We start from the raw sequence: 23833 nt of genomic DNA on the forward strand, positions 1-23833 counted from the left end.
TTCAGGCTTCTGCTCATTCCAATAGAAGCACTGCAAGAATCACTTTCACCTCTGCCAGTGGCTACTGTTAATCTATTAGTCCTTGTATCCCCCCCCCAAGCTAGCAGTTTTTCGCCCCACCTAACACTGCCTTGATAGCATCCACAAATATTCTTGCACCCTTTCTATTTAAGTGTATCCCATCCCAGTAGAAGCAGTCTCTCCTGTTAACAAGTACAGAACAAGCTGAAAAAAATTCTACCCCTTGAGCCTTGCACAATCTTTCCAGAGCTGAATTGATCAACAAGGCTCTCATCATATACTCCCTCCTATCACGTGTAATCACTTCTTCCTAAATTCCTTTCATCTACTACCCACCTTTTTACATCTTCTTCAAGTTCTGGCCAATCTGGGGCGGGACGATAAAGGTTATGTTTACTTTTTTTAGCTGCTTTAAGTTCTTTTTCTTACTTCTGCCAGATGCGTATAATTTTTTCTGTAGGCAGTGGCCCAAAAAACTGTTTCGCTGCTCTGTTACCATGTTTTTTAGCATAATCTATTACATTTAGTTTATATCCGATAGTGTACATAAACCTGTTTTCTCCTGCAGCCATTTTCTGAGGGTAAAATACTTTAAAATAATATCAAACGTCAAGATTAAACAATACTGTTATGAAATGCGGTTCTGATTAAAAACAACTGGTATACAATTAACTCTGCTCTATTTTATTTCAGTCACCCACAATGATTACAATTCATTGTCATGTTTATAGTCACTTCACACACAATTAAAGTACACTACTCTACACAGAGACACACACAACATCACGAAAGCCCGCACAGAACTAACGACTGGCCTGCCGGTCGTGCCACCTTTTGAAGGATTAGCAAACTATTGAGAAACCTGAGGAAGAATCTCAAAGCTTCCATTTTCCATTGCTTTCTAAGGCTTTTCCTGTGTTCCTTGGCTTTCGAAATGGAACTCATTCCAAACAACTCTGTAAGTCAAAAGTACCCTAGGATGTCCAGTTATCCTTCAGAAATACTCTGATTGAATGGCAAAATATAACCTGCCCACTCGCCCTGACGAAGGGCTCACTTCTGCATATAGGATGCAGGGCGATTTTTCAAGGCATTTTTTCTGAAAAAAAGTGCGTCTTATATGCCGTCAAATATGGTAATCACTATGAGAAAGATAACAAATGTACTGTGGAGGTAATTCAGTTAATTTCTTGCACATAATAACAACAATCACTAAGTTTTGTTTCTTCCTGCCAAAACAATTATACAATGTGATGTGTATGAGTTGTAAGTTAAAAGAATTCTATTTTGTTTATTCTGTTTATTTTAAAATGCAATATATAGCAAACTCAAATTTATAAGTTTCAGTCTACTGATGAAAATCCCAAGATAAGAGCTGAAATTTATGGTTTTTTATTAAATTTTCTTCAGAGTTTACGTTGTGTATTTCTTATCAATCACTAATGCTTGAGTTTTGAAATTAGTCCCTTGATCTTAAACAAATCTGGTACGTTCTGGTTTATGTTTTTTAACTGTTTTAAATGTTAAACCCTTCAGTTCGATTTAAAAAGTCATCTACCATATATCTACCTTTCTTGTATACACATACAAGAATCTGTGTCTCAAATGATGAATATATATTATCTCCTACCAATTAGGAAAGATCTGTTGTGCATTTAATTGTTATGAAAAAATATTCATTTTCATTGAACAAAATCATTCATGCATAACTATGATTATGAATTCAAACTAACGTAATAATATTTCTTAATTTACCATTGCTTTCACGAACTAACTGGAAGTTCTTGACTGATGCTTGTGTTACTCTACCACTGAAGTCCAATGTATATGACTCTGTTTCTATAAAGATTTAAAAGTAATAATAATAAATAAATATTTATACTAATACTGCTTATGAAAACCAGACTTCTTATTTAAAACAACAAATTTTTCAAACTAAATCCATCAAACATTCTATAAAATAAAGAATTGCCCAAAGTAACATCCTACATTTTTTTCTTGGTTCAAATTGGGATGAAATTTTACATCAAAAGGAAATTATATATTCTTATGTCACAGCAAATTCTTTGCTAGTGAAAGTCCTGTCTTCCAAAGCCACTCTTGCAACACAACAAAAACATTGCCATTATCCCTTAAATTTTCAACCAGAGGGCACAATTCAGAATTCCAGAAAGGTGGTATCTGAAGCAAAGATCTGTGCTGTATACCTTATGGGGAAGCTCAGTCCATAAAGTTTTATGATTGTTTCTTGGAGTAAAGAGATCTAGTTTCAAACCCTATCATCATCAATTTCAGAAATCCATAAACATTTTTTCAGTTAACTTATCTTAGGCAGAGAAGTAGGGTTTTGCACCATGAGGTATTCTGGGTTTTTCTGTTTTTTTTTAGCCTGCACAATATGAAAATCAACCTGAGAACAAACATTGTATACACATATAAACAAAAATTGCATGAACTCACTGCACTATGAACAAATTAGTCATACCAAAAATTCCCAAAACACAACTCTGATTTCAGAATTGAAAGAAACTGCATCATCCTTTAAAAGATCTCATTTCATTTTATGGCTGAACTCACTTTTTTAAATGCTTCAGTTTTTTTAAGGTGGTCAAGTAAAGGAGTTTAGCAAAAAAAAATAAACAACTTGTTAATTTTTTCTAAACAGACACAATTAAAAAATCATTTTTTTAATTGTGTCTGTTCAATCCCAATTTCTATGTAAAATGTATGTAAATATAATCCCAATTTCTATGTAAAATGTATGTAAATATAATCCCAATTTCTATGTAAAAGTTCTTTATTTCTGTTGAGCATAGCATATAGCTATGCATGACAGCAATATATTGTTCTGAAAAGGCAACCTCTATTTCTCAGGGTGTATATTTGGAAGTGGATAAAATATAAAACTAGGAATACATTTTTTTTAATGAAAAACACTAATTTTAATAATCATACCACATAAAGGACCTATTTTTTTTTAACATTTCCTTCAGAGTAGTTTCTTGAGCAGCAATATTTTTGCTGTTGATTAAAATGTTATTGAAAAACTTCACGAAACTATTCTGTGCGACTGTTTTTAGCACATTCCATTGTAACAGTGCTTACACATCAACAGCATATTTGAAAAAATAACCTTCCTAACGATTGTTTACCTTTTGGAAAAGGTAAAATTGGAAATCTGATGAACAAGATGGTTACTCTTATGCTATCCTTCTAGGTTTCATTAGGTCCATTTAACCAAATGGACCTGTATGTGTATTGCAATGCATCAAAACCCCTCTTGAGCCAGTTTCTCATGTCTTTTTCTTCTGATCACAATCTCTCAGCAATGAAACACTGCAGCATACAACTCTTCAGTAACAAATGGACCTTCTAATATAAATCCAAAGTGGATGTTGCCACTGTGGTAAAAAAAAAAATTTCCATCACTTTGCCTGTTCCAAAATTTCTTGCAAGGCAAGAAATTCTGGAACAGGTGACTTCCATTCTTATATTTTCCATTTTGTTTCAGTGACTGATTTAGTAACTGCCATTCTGACATATGTCATTTTGTTTGTGGATCATACAAAAAAAACAAGTCTCATCCTGTGATATTTTCTAAAATACTCATACAACTGTTTCATTCAGAATGCCATGGAAGTTCAGAACATTATAGCAAACCCAAGAAGTCACAGAAAAGAAAAAAGCATATACTTATATACATACAACAACACTAGCCCAATGGCACCTCCATAGCCAGGTGGGAAGGAGCAGCAGTGCATAGAACACGCTTCTTGATTAGACCGGAGTTCGAGCCTGTGACCACCAAATACGGAGAATGTGGAAAGGTCAGGGAATGACCACCGCATATCCCTGGAGCAATATGGCCTTAGTTGCTAATGCTCCTAAAAACCAAATAACAAACAAACAAACTAGCCCAATTAAAAAGCTGACTCAGCACATTATAGCCCAGGCTGCCAATAACTCAAAACCAGCCCAATCAAACATGCACATACATATCATCTACATAAACATTTCAGTGGGATGACAAATTTGGTCCACTGAAATATGTGAATGTGCTGGTTAAACAAAATTCCTCATCATACCAACTAAGGAATGTAATATTTTGATAAATAATTCTGCTTTTGTATGATGCACAAACAAAATGTGTGTGCATATGAAAGCATATGAAAATTCCTCATCATACCAACTAAGTGAATGTAATATTTTGATAAATAATTCTGCTTTTGTATGATGCACAAACAAAATGTGTGTGCATATGAAAGTATTTTCTTTGGAACAAATCTGTCACCTAAATGAAATGTTATATAGATTGATGTGTATATGTATGTTTGAACAAAATAAATTTCTGTTATTGTTGTTATTTGGTTTTTAGGAGCATTAACAACTAAGGCCATATTGCTCCGGGGATATGCAGTGGTCATTCCCTGACCTTTCCGCATCCTCTGTATTTGGTGGTTACGGACTCGAACCCCGGTCTAATCAAGAAAAGTGTGCTACGCACTGCTGCTCCTGCCCACCTGGCTACAGAGGCACCATAAATTTCTGTATAGGTGTGTGTGTGTGTATGTGTGTGTACACACACAGGTGGTCTGTATATATACCGTATTTTCCCATGTATAAGACACACTCATCACTGTCAAAACTCCCATCCATTAGCTTGTCCTCATCTGTGTCTGATGACGAATCACTGTCTTCATATATTGCCTCGTCCTCAGTTCCATCTATGGCATTTGAAATGCCACACTTCTTAAATGACTTGACAACAATCTCAATCTTGATATTATCCCAGAATCTTTTCACCCAGGTACAAACTTCTCCTATAGTTGGTTTCTTCACTCTTCCTGCTGGTGTCAAATTGTCCCCAGAAGACTTCATCCATTGGTTCCATTCGTCTCTCATGGCAGCTTTGAAGGGTTTGTTAATGCTGACATCAAGTGGTTGGAGCTGGGATGTCAAGCCTCCAGGTATGATGGCAAGTTTTGTTTTTTGCTCTGCAGCAATCTTCTTTGTGTTTTTTGTTATGTGTGCCCTGAACTGATCAAGCACAAATAGGGCAGGTATGCATAAGAGCCCACCTGGTCTCCTGCTCCAAACTTTCTCAAACCAGATCTTCATCCCATCCTGATCCATCCAACCCTTATCATGAATGTGGACAATCACTCCTCAAGGAATGTCTTCTTTTGGCATTGTTTTGCGTTTGAAAATCAGCATAGGAGGCAGCTTGGTTCCATCGCACAACAAGCTAGAACAACTGTATAATGGCTCTTTTCATGTCCACTTGTCTTCACAGTTACAGTTTTCACCCCCTTCTTATCAACAGTTCTGTTACTTGGGACATCAAATTGAAGGGGGACTTCGTCCATATTTGCAATCTGTCCCAACTCAAACTGATGTGTCTTCCGACATTGATTGACAAAACGATGAAATTCAAGGACCTTCAGCTCATAGCTTTCACGCATCTTTTGGGCAAGTCTGGTGCGTGTACGTATGCTTAGTCTATTCCATTTCATGAACCTGAAGCACCAATTGTGTCCTCCTTTGAAATCAGTAACTTCTTTTTCATCAGCAATTCTTCTTGCCTCATGCTGTTGTTGTTGTTATTTGGTTTTTAGGAGCATTAGCAACTAAGGCCATATTGCTCCGGGAATATGCGGTGGTCATTCCCTGACCTTTCTGCATCCTCCATATTTGGTGGTGACGGGCTCGAACCCCGGTCTAATCAAGAAGCGTGTGCTACACACTGCTGCTCCTTCCCACCTGGCTATGGAGGCGCTTGCCTCATGCTGAACCATCTTTGTGGACATAGGAATTCTAATTGCCCTTTGCTCTTCAATCCATATCTTCAATTCCCTCTCTAAATCAATCCATTTTGCTGACTTGCCTCTCATGGCCTTCTTCTGCCATGGCATTTTCAGTAGGGTTTCTTCTTCCCGTAGCCAGTCTTGGATTGTTTTCTCAGTTGGAGGAGGACCAAACTTACGTTCGGCAGCACGATTTCCATTCACTTTTGCAAACTGGATCACTTTTAACTTGAATTCAGCACTGTACGAAAATCTTTTCTGAGCCATTTCTGGGGAGAACGTGGCAAAACGTAACCTAATATACCGGTAACAAGTGTGAAACAATGAGCACAAAGACAACAAGCGCGAAATGCAAGTAAAAAAATCTAGAATCACTGTATAAGACACACTCAGTTTTTAGACCCCAAATTTTTCAAAAAAGGGTGCGTAGAGAAATACGGTACATATATACAGACTGCCTATATATATATATATATATATACACAGGCGGTCTACTGTACAGTATTGCATGATTGCAATACTGTTCAAAAAGTATCTGAATTATGTTCATTTTCAAGGTTGATACAACAGAGCATCAAAGCATAACATGTTTAGACATGAGATGTCTCATCCCTACCTCCACACAGTAAGCCATTGTCAGCTGATAATGAAGACATGGTTTCACATCTTGTTATATTTCAAAAGAGTCAGAGTGCAGTGAACATGTGCACGTTAGATTCTGCTTTAAAATGGGAAAAACTGTCTGAACAGCAGTCAAGCATTCTAGTCTCTTGCCAAAACTATTGGCCATAACTTCTTCTGTCCATATACACTCTCACCTCTGTTACAATCTGATGATTCTCTTGCATTCTTCTACTTTTCTTCTAACTCTGATATTAATGAAAGATGTTACAAGAATTCTGAATAACCTTGATGCTAAGAAAGCTCCATGTCCTGATAGCATTTTTTCTTCCAGTGGTGTTCTACTTTTTAATTTGTTCATATCACTCTTTTTCCATTAAAAAAATCTAAAAATTCTAATTCTAATTCCATAAAAATTCTATTTCTAATTCCATAAAATTTCTAAAAATCCATAAACTGACAACTCTTAAACTATCTTGTGACCTTACATATAATCAACGACTGCCGATATGGATTCTGTCAGTGTTGATCCACTGGCTTGTATTACTCATCACTGGAAAATATAGTGCAATAATCTTGTGAGACTTCTTGAGTTTCACCAGAAAGACAAAAAAACAAATAAACTTCCATTGAATTTTTCAAAACTCTTATAACAGTCAAGGTTGCTCTTGACATTTATAAGGATTTTTTGATCATATTTGACATAAAGGTTTTCTTAAACTAGCTCCCATCTTATTGATTTGCATCTCTTTTTTTGCAGTTTAGTCAGTCTTCTCTCTGACAGCTCACTGCAAGTGATTACAGATGGCTCGGTTTTCCAACTTCTATACTAATGCTGGTGCTCCTCAAGGTTCAGTTCTTCTCACTTTTTTCCAATTACAGTAAACCCTCGATTTAACGGACTAATAGGGGAGAAGGGGTCCGTTAATGCCAAAAGTCCATTAAATCGAATGTAACCTGGGGGGGGGCATTTTTTATTGTTCTTAATGTAAAAAAAAAAGCTTTAATACATGTACAGTACTGTACAATATAAAAGTATTAAATTATATTAAAGAATATGTAATATTCTGTTGTAAATATAAAATGTTGCAATTTGGCCTTTGATTTATGGATATCAGAAACAGTTTGTTTTTTTACACCGTAACTTTCACAAACACATGCTACTGAGAGGCCTTGTTCTAATTTCTCAATTAGCTCTAATTTCTGTGCCACATTTAAGTTCACGCACTTTCTTTTAACTCCTCTATCACTTGATGCCATTTTAAATTGTAAAGATTGTAAAATTATTTAATAAATAAAGTCACAATTCAGAAATCACAGAAATACTCTGCATACAACCTGACCTCACGATAGCTTGAGGCAGTCCGAAACAAATCAAGTCGGTAGACCTGCAGTTTAGTGTCCCAAGTCATGTTCAGTTCGCAAGTCACCGCCTGCTCTTATCTGTTATTTGTAATCTGGGAAAACAACTATATGAACACGTTATCAGAAAGAATAAAAAACAATTTCGTGAAATTGATTATAAAAATAAAAGTAGGTAATTATCAAAACAATAATGGAAATAGATAATTATTATTAATTTTTAATTAATAATTACACTGAAGTTTTGTATAACCTAAAAAAATAATATGGTCGAGATTAATGTGTACATTGTTGTATTATTATTTGTTCAGTCCGTTATATCGGGGTCCGTTAAATCGAGGGTTTACTGTATATATCAATGCCTTCTTCCACTGACCAAAAATCCTATCCATAGTCTTGCTGATGATAACATACATTCCACCTTCCAGTTTGAGAAACCTTACATTGCACAAAGAGCTTTAACTTCTCAAAATATCCACCACCAATTCCTTAAATGCCAATCTGCAGGTAATTCTCCAATGGGGCAAAGAAAACTTAGTTCAATAACTTAAATCCTTCAAAAACTCAGTTCTATCTCATTACTCATAAAAAAGTCTACTGATCTCACTTTCATGACATTCAGATTTCTAGACTAGATCACATATCTCTATTAGGTATTACCCTAATTTCTTACCTCTCTTGGCATAAGCACATCACAAATATTGTTCCTTTGTATCAAAAAAAAACCAAAAAAAAACTGAGTTTTCCTTTTCTGCTTTAACTTCTAGCCTCCTGATAGAACCAACTTTTCCTATTCCTAATTTATTCGTTCTACTCTTGTTCTCTGAAACAACCTTCAAATGTGTTTCTCAAAAATTACACCCTGTAGAAATTCAAGTATAATGTCAACAGGTACCTTCATTCTTACTATAGGTTCTAATACCTTCCATGCTTGGGGTTTACATTTAAAAAAAAATCAATGTTATTGAGGATATCCTCTTTAAGTAATAATGCAATCATGATTATGCACCTCAAGAACTGGCTAACTGCATAAAAACTTAAATAAAAAAATGAGAAAAGTATACCATCATCCCAAATAGGTGGCCTGTTATGAAGCTCAATAAGTTGCTTCATATTCTGACTGCGCCATCTTTCCAGAAAAGAGCTTTGTTCCTATAAAAAAAAATATATTATTTAAAGAATAATAAATTTACATTTTTATGATATATATTCATATCATATAAGTAAAATATGAATGCAATATTTCAAGATATCTTTACAGATACTATTATAATAAAGCTGATTTGATAAATATAGTATAGAATTGTGTCAGCTGTATGGTGCCAGTTTTGGCACCATACAGCTGTGGAGAAAATCTTTTTGAAGAAAAGTGGAGAAAATCATGTGGAGAAAACTGTGGAGAAAATCTTTTTTTCTAATTTATAATAAAATTCATAATTTAATAACAGAATAATATAATATAACAGAATTTCAGAATAAAAGAAGTCTGCTATAGGGTCATTCCATGTCAAATGGCCTTGAGGTCCCTGCTCGACCATCTTCAATTTTGTTGAAACTTGGTGTGGATGTTTAAACAGGTTTCAAAAAAAGCTGTGCAAAATTTCAGTTCAAAATATAGTATGCTTTAGGGACCAGCACTTTTTTTGTGGAAGTCACTTGTGTTATGCGGAACAAATCACAAAACATTTTCAAAGTTTTAAGTGTTACTGTTGCACAATGGTGAGAAGTAGTGCTCTGAAACTTGGTATACCTAGTTAACTTTTGGGAGAATGCAAAACTTTTGGTGTCCAGGCTCAAAAACCTTCACATTTTTTAAAATGTGAAGGTTTTTGTCTAAAATGTGGTCTAAAACTGGCACCAAAAATTTGTAGCAACAAATTTAAGCAAGACTTTTGAAAATCATAACTTTGAAATAAAAACCTTTGGTACCTTCTTCTTTGGACATTCCACTTACCAACTGCACGAATTCAGCCTAACTAAATATCAGCTCTTATACTTGTTTTCTGGCTGAGATATTTTCCTTCAAAGATTGACTATTTTATATTTATTCTATTTTATTAACTTAAATTGGCATATTAACTTATTTTCTAGAATAGCTTTATATTCCTAGTTATGATACTTAGTTTAATTTTTAACTTTGATAGAGATTTTGTAGGTTATTACTTAGTATCGGTAAGGGTATCCAATCCACGTGTTTTACAAGTTTTGCAACTCTGGTGAACGCTACGTTTTTAGCTATATTTAACTGCTTTATTGACTTAATTGTTATATTAAATTATTTTCTATAAGTAGCTTATAGACCTAGTCAAGATCCTTGGTTTATTCTGAATTTAGATAGCGAGATTTTGGAAGTTAATTAATACTTTAAGTGTCCATAGATTTACCGTTTGTAACTTGCCGCCATTGTTATACGATACATTATATCCCGTACTAGATAGCATTAGCTTAGTATAGTATAGTATATAATATTATCAATTAATCAGTAAAATTTATTAAACTTGTTAAACTTCTTAAACTTGTTAAAAGTCAATTAAATTGTACTTTTTTAACTAAATACATATGACAACTTAAATTTTACAAATGTAACATTATTAATTAATACATAACTTGATACAGAAGTTATATAATGAAACTCGGAGATAATACTCAATACTGAAAAAAAAAATATATATATAGATATATAGTGTTATGTTGCTGTTGTTTGTTGTTATTTGGTTTTTAGGAGCATTAGTAACTAAGGCCATATTGCTCCGGGGATATGCGGTTGTCATTTCCTGACCTTTCCGCATCCTCCGTATTTGGTGGTCATGGACTCGAACCCCGGTCTGATCAAGAAGCGTGTGCTACGCACTGCTGCTACTGCCCACCTGGCTACGGAGGTGCCTTGGCACATAAGCTGCTATTGCTATAATGTGCCTATTCAGTTATTATATAAAGAGATGAGAAATTTCCATAAAGTCAGAAAAAATTCTGAAATCAGAACTGATTAAAAAGCCCGGTTTTCCGGAGGAAGTTAAAAAAATCGGAAATATTTGCCTTATCACCAATGATAAGGCAAATTATTGGTTTACTGGAGTTATTGGTTTACGAAGATTGATCAGTGATAGCAAGGTTGAAGTTCTGTCTTGTTTATAGTATGGGCAGTCAATGAGAATATGTTTCACAGTCAGAGTTACAGAACAATGTGGACACTGTGGTGGATAATCTCCAGTGAGCAAATGTAGGTGGGTCAGATGGGTGTGACCTATTCTTGTCCTTGAAAGGACTACTTCTTCTCGTCTTGATGTACGGACACTGGAGCCCCAAATTTTCGGATCCTGTTTTAACCGAAAGAGTTTATTATTATTAGTCTGAGAGTGCCAGAGGGCTGTCCATTCTGATAGGCATGCACATTAATGATCAAAGTATAGTCTGATGCTGGAACATGGATATTGATTAAATCAAGGGTGGATGGATTTTTCACAGCTTGATCGGCCAGTTCATTGCCAAAAATACCAGAATGGGCCAGAATCCAACAGAAAGTGACCTGTTGATGCCGTTCTTCGATCTGCAGTAATAATCTTCTAATTTCATTTATAACAGAGTGAAATTTATCTGAGGAATAACAAAATGCCTTGATTGAGCTGAGGGAATCAGTATAAATGATAGCTTTTAAAGAACAGTCAGAACAGAGATTTTCTAAGGCTAGTTTAATTGCATATAATTCCGCTGAGAATATACTGAATTCAGATGGGAGGGATGCTGAAATAATGGTATTCGAAAACACTGCGGGTGCTCCAACGTTTGAATTAGATTTAGACCCATCTATATAAATTTGGGAAAAATCAGTATATCGTTGAATGTGAACTGCATGAAGTTGTTTGATAGTGGATACTGGTAAAACACTCTTTCCCCATTGGCAGAGTTGAGTGTCACAGAGCTGTACAGGAGGAGGATCCCATGGTGGTTGAAAGCAAGTTTCTATCTGTTGTACGGAATGGATGGAAACATTCCAAACCTGCATCAGTTCAAGAAGGCGAAGACCAGCTGGCTTCACTATGCTAGGTCTGTAACAGTTTTCTAATGGTGGATTGAATAGGCATGAACAAATGGGATGTGATGCAGAACTTTGTATCTTAACTGCATACTTCAGTAACAGCGCTTTCCTACGTAAACTTAGTGGGGGCTTGTGAGCATCAATGTAGAGACTGTGTGCTGGCAATGTTCTGAATGCACCAAGTGCAATTCTCAAAGCACTGCATTGAATGGGTGCAAGAATATTTGCTGATGCTATCGAGGCAGTGTTAGGTGGGTCGGAAAACTGCTAGCTTGGGGGGAGACAAAGACCAATAGATTGACAGTAGCCACTGGCAGAGGTGAAAGAGATTCTTGCACTGCTTCTATTAGAATGAGCAGAAGCCTGAAAAACAAGATGCATGGTATTTCAGAGACTGCTGGGAGCCATTGCGGTACAAGTAAACACATGGGTTGTGTTAGGGTAGCTAAGAATAGAAACAGGTGCAGGTATACTTGCGTGTACACCAATGCTAGGAGTTTAGTAAATAAATTTGATGAATTTGAGGTATTGCTCAAAACATCGAAGGCAGATATTGTTGGGATATCAGAGACGTGGTGTCACACAGATATAAGGGATGCAGAACTGCAATTTGGGGAGTACAACGTCTACAGAAAGGATAGACAGGATAGGAAGGGAGGAGGGGTTATGCTATTAGTTAAGAAACACATAAAAACCAAGGAAGTGAAGCCAGTCGACATCGCTGGACAGTGCAGTGTGGAGTCAGTTTGGTGTGACATAAACATTGGGAGATCAAAATTGAGAGTAGGAGTGTGCTATAGGCCTAATGACTCTGATGAGTATAATAAGGAACTGTACAGGGAAATAGAGTGGGCCAGTAAATCAGAGTGTCTTATAATGGTAGATTTTAATTTCCCAGATATTGACTGGAATTTGGGGACTGGTTACTCACACACTAGAAGGACTTTTGTGGATTTATTGGATGATTGTTTTCTACATCAGCATGTTCGGGAGGCAACTAGAGGGAGTAATACTCTTGATTTGATTATCAGCAGTGATTCTTCATGAATTAAGAATCTGCAGATAAATGAACCACTAGGTGGCAGTGATCACAGTGTGCTGAAGTGGGATTTACTCAAAGAGGTAACTACCATTAGGGGTAAAGGGAAGGGTTATTGCTTCCGTAAAGGCGACTACGATGGACTGAGACAGTATTTAAATTCTATACAGTGGGACCAACTGATAATGTTACCAACAGCAAATTCAAAATGGGAAGCATTCAAAGAACTTATCTTGGAAGCTACTAGGCTTTACATACCAACTAAGAAATATTGTTCAAGGTTTAGGCCAAAATGGATGTCAGATGAACTAATGAGGCATATGGCAGAGAAGAAAAATGCATGGGATACATACAAATTAACACATGACACAGAAGCCTATGATAGATACAAGTTGATATGCAACCAAGTTACAAAGGAGGTTAGGCAGGCGAAGGCAGATTACGAGAAATCCTTGGCAAGGGATGCAAAGAAAAACAGCAAAGAGTTCTTTACTTATGTAAACTCTAGAAGGAAGGGGATGAATCAGATTGGTCCACTTGATATTGATGGGTCAAGTGTTGATGATCCTGCTCAGGTAGCTAACAAACTAAATGAATATTTTGCATCGACATTCACACATGAGGAGTTATTCAGCGAGGGGAATGCCAGAGGTGTATTCAACTCTAGCAGTAAGCTACAGAATCTTGAAATAACTGGGAGTAAAGTGGAGGAGAAACTGTTGAAGATAAACACAAGAAAGGCACCCGGGGTGGATGGGATCTATCCAGTTATATTAAAGGAGGCAGCAAAGGAAGTAAGCAAACCCTTAGCCATAATTATGAGAGTTTCCTTGGACTCAGGGGAGGTACCCATAGACTGGAAATGTGCAAATGTGACCCCAATTCACAAAGGAGGATCAAAGGCTGACACAAGTAATTATAGACCTGTGAGCTTAACTTCTGTTCCAGGAAAATTAATGGAGGCACTGATTAAAGAAGCACTGCAGGATCATTTAGACAAGACTTCAGTTATAGCTCAGACACAACATGGTTTTGTTAAGGGGAAGTCTTGCCTGACCAACTTGATTGGATACTATGATGCAGTCACAAAAGAACTGGATGCAGGGAATAACTTTGATATTATATACTTGGATCTTAGAAAGGCTTTTGATACTGTTGCACATGGAAGACTGCTACACAAATTGGAGCAGTGTGACATTGGAGGCAAATTGCTGCTATGGATAAAGGGGTGGTTGAGGGGGAGAAGACAGAGAGTGGTAATCAATGGACACTGCTCATCGTGGACTGATATTATTAGTGGAGTCCCTCAGGGCTCAGTGTTGGGTCCATTATTGTTTTCTGTATTTATAAATGATATTGATGATGGTATATCGGGCTTAATGTCCAAGTTTGCAGACGATACAAAGGTTGGCATGGTTGTCAAGGACACTACTGACACTATGCTGCTGCAACAGGATCTGGAAAGGTTGAGCAGATGGGCTGAGAGGTGGCAAATGAAGTTTAACATTGACAAATGTAAAGTACTACACATGGGAAACAGCAACCCCAGAGCAACGTATCAACTCTGTGGTACTACACTGACAGTGGTAGAGAATGAAAGGGACTTGGGGGTGGTTGTGCAGGCAGATATGAAGTTCTCTGAGCAGTGCAGACGGGCTGCAAGAGTAGCTCATGGAGTATTGTCAATGATATACAGGAATTTTTCCAGCAGGGATAAGGAGGTGATTATTCCATTGTATAAGACGATGGTCAGGCCACACCTAGAGTACTGTATACAGGTCTGGAGGCCTCATTTCAAGAAGGATGTAGAGCTGCTGGAACGAGTACAGAGAAGGGCAACAAGATTAGTGAATGGAACAAAGGGGTGCTCTTACGAAGAAAGGCTTAAGTTTTGCAAATTACAGTGTCTGGAGACTAGGCACCAGCGAGGTGATCTGATAGAGGTGTATAAAGCCTTGAATGGTTTAAGCATGCTCAATGCTGATGGGATTCTTCCTCTAGCTCAGGAAAATCACCTGAGAGGGCATAAATTCAAATTGAGGAAAGACAGATGTAGGATAGACGTGCGGAAATTTGCCTTTAGCCAGCGGGTGGTTGGTTGGTGGAACAGACTTCCATCCCTTGTGGTGGAGGTTGATAGCCTAAATAAGTTTAAGGCTCAGCTGGACAGGTATTTTGAACGAATAGAGGGGTGAAGTGGAAGTGGGTTTTTTTTTTTTTTTTTGGGCTGATGCTGCATAAGCTTGCTTTCTTGCATCAAATGCCTCTACTAATGCTAATGCTAATGCTAACCTGGGTCAAGCCAGTGCAATGCACTGCTCTGGCAGAATTGTAGATGGCAGCTCCATAATCCAGACATGATCTGATTAAAGCCCTATATAGACGAAGCAGGGAGGTACGATCTGCACCCCACGTTTGGAAAGATATAGCTCTGAGTACGTTCAACTTTTTTAGACAGCAAGTACGTATATTTTTAATATGCTCTTAAGAAGTTTAATTTATTGTCTAGGATTAAACCTAGAAATCTGATGTTATTAGTGACTGGGATGGATATATTAGAGATTTGAAGTTCAGGATCCAGGTGAAACTTGCATTGTCTACAGAAATGGATAGCAACTGTTTTCTGCTGTGAGAGTCGATAGCCGTTGAGGCTGGCCCATTGCTGTATTTTATTAAGAGATATTTGAAGCTGTCTTTCAATAGATCTCATGTTTTGGGAATGGCAGGAGATAGAAAGATCATCTGCATAAAGGTAAGTTTCTACTGTATTTGGAAGTTGTTTAGTGATGGAATCTATTCTAAGAGTGAAAAGAGTGGCACTCAGTACTGATCCCTGAGGAACACCTTCTTGAATAAACGTTGTAGAAAACGCATGCTGGTATCGAACTTGAAATGACCTAGTATGTAGAAAATTCTTCACAAATATAGGAAGGTTACCCCGTAGACCAAGAGAGTAAAGATCTCTGAGTATGCCATGCCACCAGGTGGTGTCAAAAGCCTTATTTACAGGGTGTCTGAAAAATACACGGCATAACTTCAGGAATGAGTTCTTCATATGTAGACAATAAAAATATTTTATTTCAATATGGTTCCGAAAATGCTTTGTTTCCGAGTTTTGAAGGTCTGTCTGTCTGTGACACTTAACTGTTCACATCACCTTATAGTAATTGTTCAAAATATCCACCTTCTGCCTGAATACCACTGGCAGAATGTTACTCATGCAGGGTAATCTGCTGGTGACAAGGCCTGTACCCATTGCAGATGGTAAGGATACAGTTGGTGTTCTTGCAACACTCTCTAAATAGTCGAACGTTGAACAGCCAGTTGCATTGCTATTCTGCGTGTGCTGATTCCAGGAGTGGCATGCACAACATCCAAAATCTCTTCCTCTACTTCAGGAGTCGTAGATCTTGGTTGTCCTCTGTTGGCAGCACAAGGTGTAAAGATCCCATGTTCACAAGGACGGCGATGGATACTTTCAAACGTTTTCCTGTCTGGACATCTTCGTTCTGGGAACCTTTTGTGGTACAAACGACAAGCCCCCAGAGCACTGCCATCTGCCAACCTATACATAAAGTGCATATCTGCTTGCTCCTGATTTGAGTACATGGTCGGAATGGAAAACCACCAGATTCTGTCAGTACTTTGTGATGAAGGAAATCACCTGCGGGAGATAAGACATTCCGGTTAATAACTTGGGAACTAAGCATTTCTGGAATTATGTTGATATAAAATATTTTTATTATCTGCATATGAGGAACTCATTCCTGAAGTTATGGCGTGTATTTTTGAGACACCCTGTATATCTACTGAAACCATTACTAGGTGTTCGCGTTTAACAAAGTCATTATGAATGGCAAATTCAGCCTTAACCATAAGGTCCAAGCATGACCTGTTTTGACGAAAGCCATTTTTTTTTTTTTTTTTTTTTGGTAGTTGTTGGCGCATCGGCTTCTGTGGCCATAATGCACCTCCCAAGGTTTTTGCAGTACTTTGATCCAAGCCCGAGGCGGGATTCGAACCCGCAACCTTTGGGTTGCCAGGCAGGCACTTTACCCACCTGGCTAGCCCGGTCGGCGAAAGCCATATTGAGTATGGCCCATTACCTGTTCTGACTCTATGATCCAGACGAGTCTACTGTGGACAATTTTTTCAAGGATTTTGCTAAGACAGCTTGAGAGAGATATCGGTCTGTAGCTATGGGGGTTGGTCAGATCTTTTCCAGGTTTTAGGAAAGCCAAAACAGTAGAATGATGCCAAGAAGCTGGATAAATATTTTCTAAAAAAATATGGTTGTAAAGGACCAGGAGGAGGAGAAAAGCTTTTTCATCAAGGTGTTGTAGCATAACATAATAGATCCCATCTGGTCCGGCAGCACCATTATGGGCTGTTCTAATAGCATGCAAGAGTTCAGAATATTGCAGAGGTTTGTTATATGGCAGAAGACGGGCAGTTTTAAAGTTAATAGAATGCTGTTCTGATTTGTTTTTAATTCGCTGAAAAGATGTAGTATAAGCTGATGCTGCTGAGATTTCAGCAAATGTATTGCCCAAAGCATTAGCTATATCCAAAGGATTAGATAGCTCTTGCCCATTCCAGGAGAGGATTGGTGAAGGTGTGGTTGGAAACTTACCAGAAAGCTGTTTCGTTTTTTTCCAAATTACTTTGCTGTCAGTGTTTCTGTTAATGCTGGATGCAAAACGGGTCCAGGATTCCTTCTTGGCTTGTCTTTGTATGAAACGTGATTTTGCCTTTGACTTCTTAAAATCTATCAGATTGGTTGTAGTTGGATATTGCCAAAACAAATTCCAGGCACTAACAAGGCTTTTGTGGATTTATTGGACGATTGTTTTCTACATCGGCACGTTCGGGAGGCAATTAGAGGAAGTGATCTGATCTGATTATCAGTAGTGATTCTTCATGCATTAAGAATCTGCAGATAAAGGAACCACTATGTGGCGGTGATCACAGTGTACTGAAGTGGGATTTACTCAAAGAGGTAACTACCATCAGGGGTAAAGGGAAGGGTTTTTGCTTTCACAAAGGCAACTACGGTGGTCTGAGACAGTAAAGTCAGTCCTCGTATAACACGTGTTTACACTACACAAATTCGATCATACACGATTTATAAATAGGGGAACGATATCGTATATAACATGAACCGAATTCGCTTATGCACGATTCGTCTTTGTGTTTACAAGAAATGGCAGTTGGACCAGAATCACCCCAACTGAACGCAACACGATAGGAATGAAGAGAAGATTCTGAAAATGTATTTATGTTTTTTATATCAGTGAAGTAACGCAATTCACCATAATAACGTAAAATTCCAGCTATCGGTATTATCGCAAATGCAATTAGAGCGAGTTTACTACCAGTTTATAACATATTCCACTAGCAGGAACGCAACTGGAAATTGTTTTTATTGTTTTATGGTAGTAACCCCCAGAAAGGTGCTTTAGTAAAATTTGAGCTAGTGAGGTGTTCGTAGTGTGTCTCTGCATTTACGGTGTTGTTTATTCAGTTTCTACACACATGCAGCTTTGTTTATGTGTATCAAGCGTGCCTCCTCATTTTGTAATTGTGCTTTATTCCCTAAAAATGAGTAAAATACTTAAAAGGTGTGAAAAGGAAGCATCCTGGTGAAGACACTACAGATTCAGAGAGAAAAAGAAAAGCAATATTGATAAACAGAGGCGGACTGGGTCAAAAATTCTTACCCAGGAAAATTTGTAGTGGCCTCATACTAGTGTTTATGGCCAAAATCACACCGGCCTCCGACCCACCGTGGTTTCCCTGGTAAGGCTTGTGCCCAGTCCACCTCTGTCGATAGAGAAAAAATATGAAATTGTGAAACGCTTTGAGCGAAATGAAAGACCATGTGATATTGCACATGCTACAGGCCTAAATGAGGAAACGCCAAGAATTACAAAGAATGCAGAGAAAATAAAAACAACTTTTATAGCAGGAACAACTCAAAGTGTAATTAAAATCCATTAGATTAAGAACAAAGAATTGGAAGAGATGGAATAGCTGTCATCTGTTTGGATAGAAAATCAAACAAAAAACAAGTTTGCTTACGATAGAAGCAAAAGCACTAGCAATATTTTATTATGTAATAGTCGGAATAAAATACTTACGTATTTTATTACGATAATTTATTGTGTTTGGTAATGTTTTGATTACAAATGTGTGTTCAATCTTGGGTGGTCGGCACCTAACCCTATTTTTCCCATAGAGCCTGTTGTTTATATTGCACGAGGGTTTCTAGGAACACAACTATCGTGCTATACGAGGACTGACTGTATTTAAATTCTATACGGTGGGACCAACTGATGATGTTACCAACAGCAAATTCAAAATGGGAGGCATTCAAAGAATTAATCTTGGAAGCTTCTAGGCTTTACATACCAACTAAGAAATATTGTTCAAGGTTTAGGCCTAAATGGATGTCAGATGAACTAATGAGACATGTGGTAGAGAAGAAAAATGCATGGGATACATATAAATTAATGGGTGACATGGAAGCCTATGATAGATATAATTTGGTCTGTAACCAAGTCACAAAGGAGAATAGGCAGATTATGAGAAATCTTTGGCAAAGATTTTGTGTTTTGTGTCTTTGCACTTAAGGCCTTAAAATTAAGCCTAAATATCAAGTAGTTTTATGTGCCATATTGTTATTTTGTGAGATTTTTTTTGTTGCAGAACACTTCCTTAATCTTGCCTAATGTTTAGATTAATCTAGAAATAAAGTATATTCTAGAATTCTGGAATATTCTAGAATATTTTTGAATTACAAAAAAAAAAAAAACTGATGAACATTCTAGAACTCTGGAATATTCTAGAATCATACAAAAAAAAAAGTACAGATAGCTGATATTTGAACTATGCTGTTATTAAAGTGTTTTATCTTCATGATTAACAGTTTGTTTATTTTGTTCCTCTATTTCTTATTGTTTGACTGTAATAAAGTTAATTAAGTTTTCATTATTTGCAAAAACGTCCACTTATTAGTCAGCATGAAAGTCATGGAATCAGACGATTTTGCTGGAGATTTAGCTTTAGCATTAGTAGAGGCATATGATGCAAAAAAGCAAGCTTATGCAGCATCAGCCAACAAAAAAAAAACCCACTCCTATTTCACCCCTCCATTCGTTCCAAATACCTATCCAGCTCAGCCTTGAATTTATTTAGGCTATCAACTTCCACAACAAAGGATGGAAGTATATTCTTGAGATAAGTCGAATGGGATGGAAGTCTGAGATAAGCTGGACTCATGCACCATCAGTCATATGGATAATTCTTAATGTCATGTGCTATCCTATACATGCAAAACTGGGTTAAAATTATTTAAAGAATTTGAATTTGAAGAACAACAGCTGATAGGTCAACATTGTGGATTAAAACTGGGTGAAGAAGACACAATTTGTCTACATCATGAAGCTTTGCTTTTGACAAAATTTGAATTTTTGCAGCATTCATGTTGCAATCCTTTCCAGAAGAAAAATCATATGGTGAAAAAAAGTTTACAACCAATTGATTTGTTAATGGCAGACTACTTGAAAGAGCCAGGCCAGAAGCTGTGTCCATCGTGCAGAAAAGAGTCTAACAGCCGAAAAGCAGCAACAGGAACATCAACTTCATCTGGATCAGACCATGATGACAAAATGCATGTGACTGAAAGCTTGAACACAAGTTTGATGGCTATTGGTATTTCTCCTCTGAAATTTTAGTGAATGGCTAAAAGAGACTCACAAGGCTACGCCAAAAGGAAGGAAATTCAAGTTTTGTTTTTTTTTTTTGTTTGTTTGTTTTAGTTAGTTGTTGGCGCATCGGCTTCTGTGGCCATAATGCATCTCCAAAGGTTTTTGCAGTACTCTGATCCAAGCCCGAGGTGGGATTCGAACCCGCAACCTTTGGGTTGCCAGGCAGGCACTTTACCCACCCGGCTAGCCCGGTCGGCATGGAAAGTCAAGTACAAGATGTAATTGCCAGTAAAATTGCATCTATTGGTGGGTTGGGTCCAAATGACATCATGGAGCCAAGTGCAAGTCATCAGTGTGGAAATTGCTTAGATTACAATGAGCTGCTGAAAGAATTGAAAGAAAAGTTGATGGTATCAAGTCATTCAGAAATACTTCAAATATTAACACTAGCTCCAGTTAGTTGGTCCATAAAAAAAACAACGGAAGAGTTTAGTGTCTCAGAAAGAATGGTCAAGAAAGCTTTTTGAAGATGATGAATTTAGTCAGATATGCCCTGGAAAGAAAGATTACATTTTCATTAGAAATGCAGGTGGAATAAAAATGCAAATGCAAAAGTGACTACTACTCAGTAACTTGAAGGAAATGTTTATAACTTATCAAGATAGAAATGGATCTGACATTGGATTTTCTAAATTTTGTGAACTTCAACCCAAGTGGTTCATCACGGTGCACCAGGAACACATTCTGTATGTGATGCACAATCCATCAAAATGTCAAGTTAATGCTAGCAGCAAGTCCTGTTGAATGTGATTACAAGGTTCTCACTGGTAAAACAGTCTGTGATTTGGAGTCAAAAGATTGTATGCTTCATCAGTGTGAAAAAGTTTCTAGAGAATATTTTTAAAAACAATGAACCAGAAGATATTATTGAATTCAAGCAATGGATACACACTGACAGAGATACACTGGACACAAAGCAATTAACAACAGAAAATTTTATTGAAGAATTGATAAAAAGATATTTTAACCTCTCCTGTCATCACTACATTGCTAAACATCAATGCTATCATTTAAAGTCAACAAAGGAAAGCCTAATGACAGGAGAATTAGTCATCTTGATGGATTTTGCAGAAAATTATTCATTTGTTGTGCAAGATGCTGTTCAAGGGTTCCACTGGGAGAATAGCCAGGCTACATTGCATCTATTCGTCATTTATCACAAGGATGTTGACCTTCAGAATACAAGTTTCTGCATAATCAATGACTGCCTTCAACACGACACAATTGCAGTGCATGTTTTTCTAACCAACTTAATTGAATATTTGAAGAGTTTCATGACAGAAATTAGGCACATTTACTACTTCAGAGATTGTTCTGCAGCTCAATACAGTAACTTTATTAACTTGTGTCATCATCAGAAGGATTTTGATATCACTGCTGAATGGAATTTCTTTGGTACTAGCCATGGCAAGTCACAATGTAATGGAACTGATGGAACAATAAAATGACTGGGAGCACATGCAAGTCTCCAACGCCCAATTGAAAACCAAATCCTGACACCAAGAAACCTGTTTGAATTTTGTGACAAGCATGTGACTGTAATAAAATTCTGTTTTGTTTCTAAAGGGGAAATTGAGCAAGTAAGGCCATTTCAAGAGAAAAGATTCATACTATTGCTGGAATCAGAGAAAATCATCACTTCATTCCTATTGATGCAAGACAGATTCATGTTTGCAGTGTCAAACTACACCTAGTGAAACCAATATTCAATATGTGCCAATTGTTAATTTACAACCTGGCCAATACATTGCCTGTATTTATGATAATAATTGGTGGATTGGAAATATTTGTGAAATTTCATTTGAAGAACATGATGTATTGGTAAATTTCATGCATCCTCATGGAGCAGCTCACTCATTTCACTGGCCTGCTAGACAAGATGTCTGCTGGATTCCTGAACAACAAATTATTGCCAATCTTCCAGCTCCAAAAACAACAACAATGGGATGAAATATAGCTTGCCTTAAGTAGTAATATCAACCATCAATGAAAAATTCCAGTCCATTACAAAGCAGTGATTCAATATCTTCACACTCACTTGTTTATTTCAAATTGTATTGTGTTTTAAATAAATTTTGTTGCAGTTATAACTTCTTTCAAATTTAAAAACCAATAGAATATCATCTTTATGCTTGGAATCCTGAATAAAGACCACTTTTCAGGCTTGGGAACTTGCACTAACGAAATCCATGCAACTTCTTTTCTTGCCATTTGCACCCCCATTGTAAAAAATACAGATTTTTTTGTGCATTGGCAATATATCCTTTCTCCTTAGACCAAAGGGCAGAGTAATCACAGAAAATTTCACTCTTGTAAATGCAATAGTCTGTCCTTATTGAAATGTGAAACTTCACCATCAGTATGCAAATATTATGTGGAAAATATAAAATGTTTAAGGCCATTTTTTAGGCCTTAGTAGCAAGACACAAAACTGAAAAACCATGATTCTTGTTGCTTAAAACCTGCTCTTTCCAATGGTGGCAAAAACGAGAGAATTGAAGGTGTCCCACATTAAAATATTTGCCCCTAAAGATAAGTCAAATTTTGAGTCTATCTTTGAAGGAAAATATCTTAGCCAGCAAGCAAGTATAAGAGCTCATATTTAGTTAGGCTGAATTCATGCAGATGTTAAATGGAATTCTCAAAGAAGAAGGTACCAAAGGTTTTTATTTCAAAATAAGTCAAATTTTGAGTCTATCTTTGAAGGAAAATATCTTAGCCAGCAAGCAAGTATAAGAGCTCATATTTAGTTAGGCTGAATTCATGCAGATGTTAAATGGAATTCTCAAAGAAGAAGGTACCAAAGGTTTTTATTTCAAAACTCTTGCTTAAATTTGTTGCGACAAATTTTTGGTGCCAGTTTTAGACCACATTGTAAAAAATGTGAAGGTTTTTGAGCCTGAACACCAAAGTTTTGCATTCGCTGTTAACTAGGTATATCAAGTTTCAGAGCATTACTTCTCAATGTTGTGCAACAGTAACACTTAAAAAACTTTGAAAATTTTTTGTGATTTGCTCTGCATAACACAAGTGACCTACACAAAAAAGGTGCTGGTATCTCAAGCATACTATATTTTGAACTGAATTTTTGCACAGCTTCTTTTGAAACCTGTTTAAACATCTACACCAAGTTTCAACAAAATTGAAGGTAGTCGAGCAGGGACAATCTTCAAAATTAGGC

At 36.8% G+C, this 23833-nt stretch overlaps 1 protein-coding gene across 1 annotated transcript in view; it reads right to left on the bottom strand.

The window, feature by feature from the left end:
* LOC150087928 (tubby-related protein 3-like) overlaps window positions 1-23833 on the bottom strand; it is a 106858-nt gene that overhangs the window by 4530 nt on the left and 78495 nt on the right. Inside the window, exons 10-11 of the mRNA XM_090369966.1 lie at window positions 8873-8960; window positions 1777-1860 (exon numbers count right to left, since the gene is read on the bottom strand). Coding sequence (XP_090226092.1) covers window positions 1777-1860; window positions 8873-8960 — 172 coding nt within the window. The remainder of the gene's footprint in view (window positions 1-1776; window positions 1861-8872; window positions 8961-23833) is intronic.

This window comes from Mastigoproctus giganteus, chromosome 3 (genome assembly GCF_048544385.1).
Source record: "Mastigoproctus giganteus isolate SK-2022 chromosome 3, ASM4854438v1, whole genome shotgun sequence".
Classification (NCBI taxonomy): domain Eukaryota; kingdom Metazoa; phylum Arthropoda; class Arachnida; order Uropygi; family Thelyphonidae; genus Mastigoproctus; species Mastigoproctus giganteus.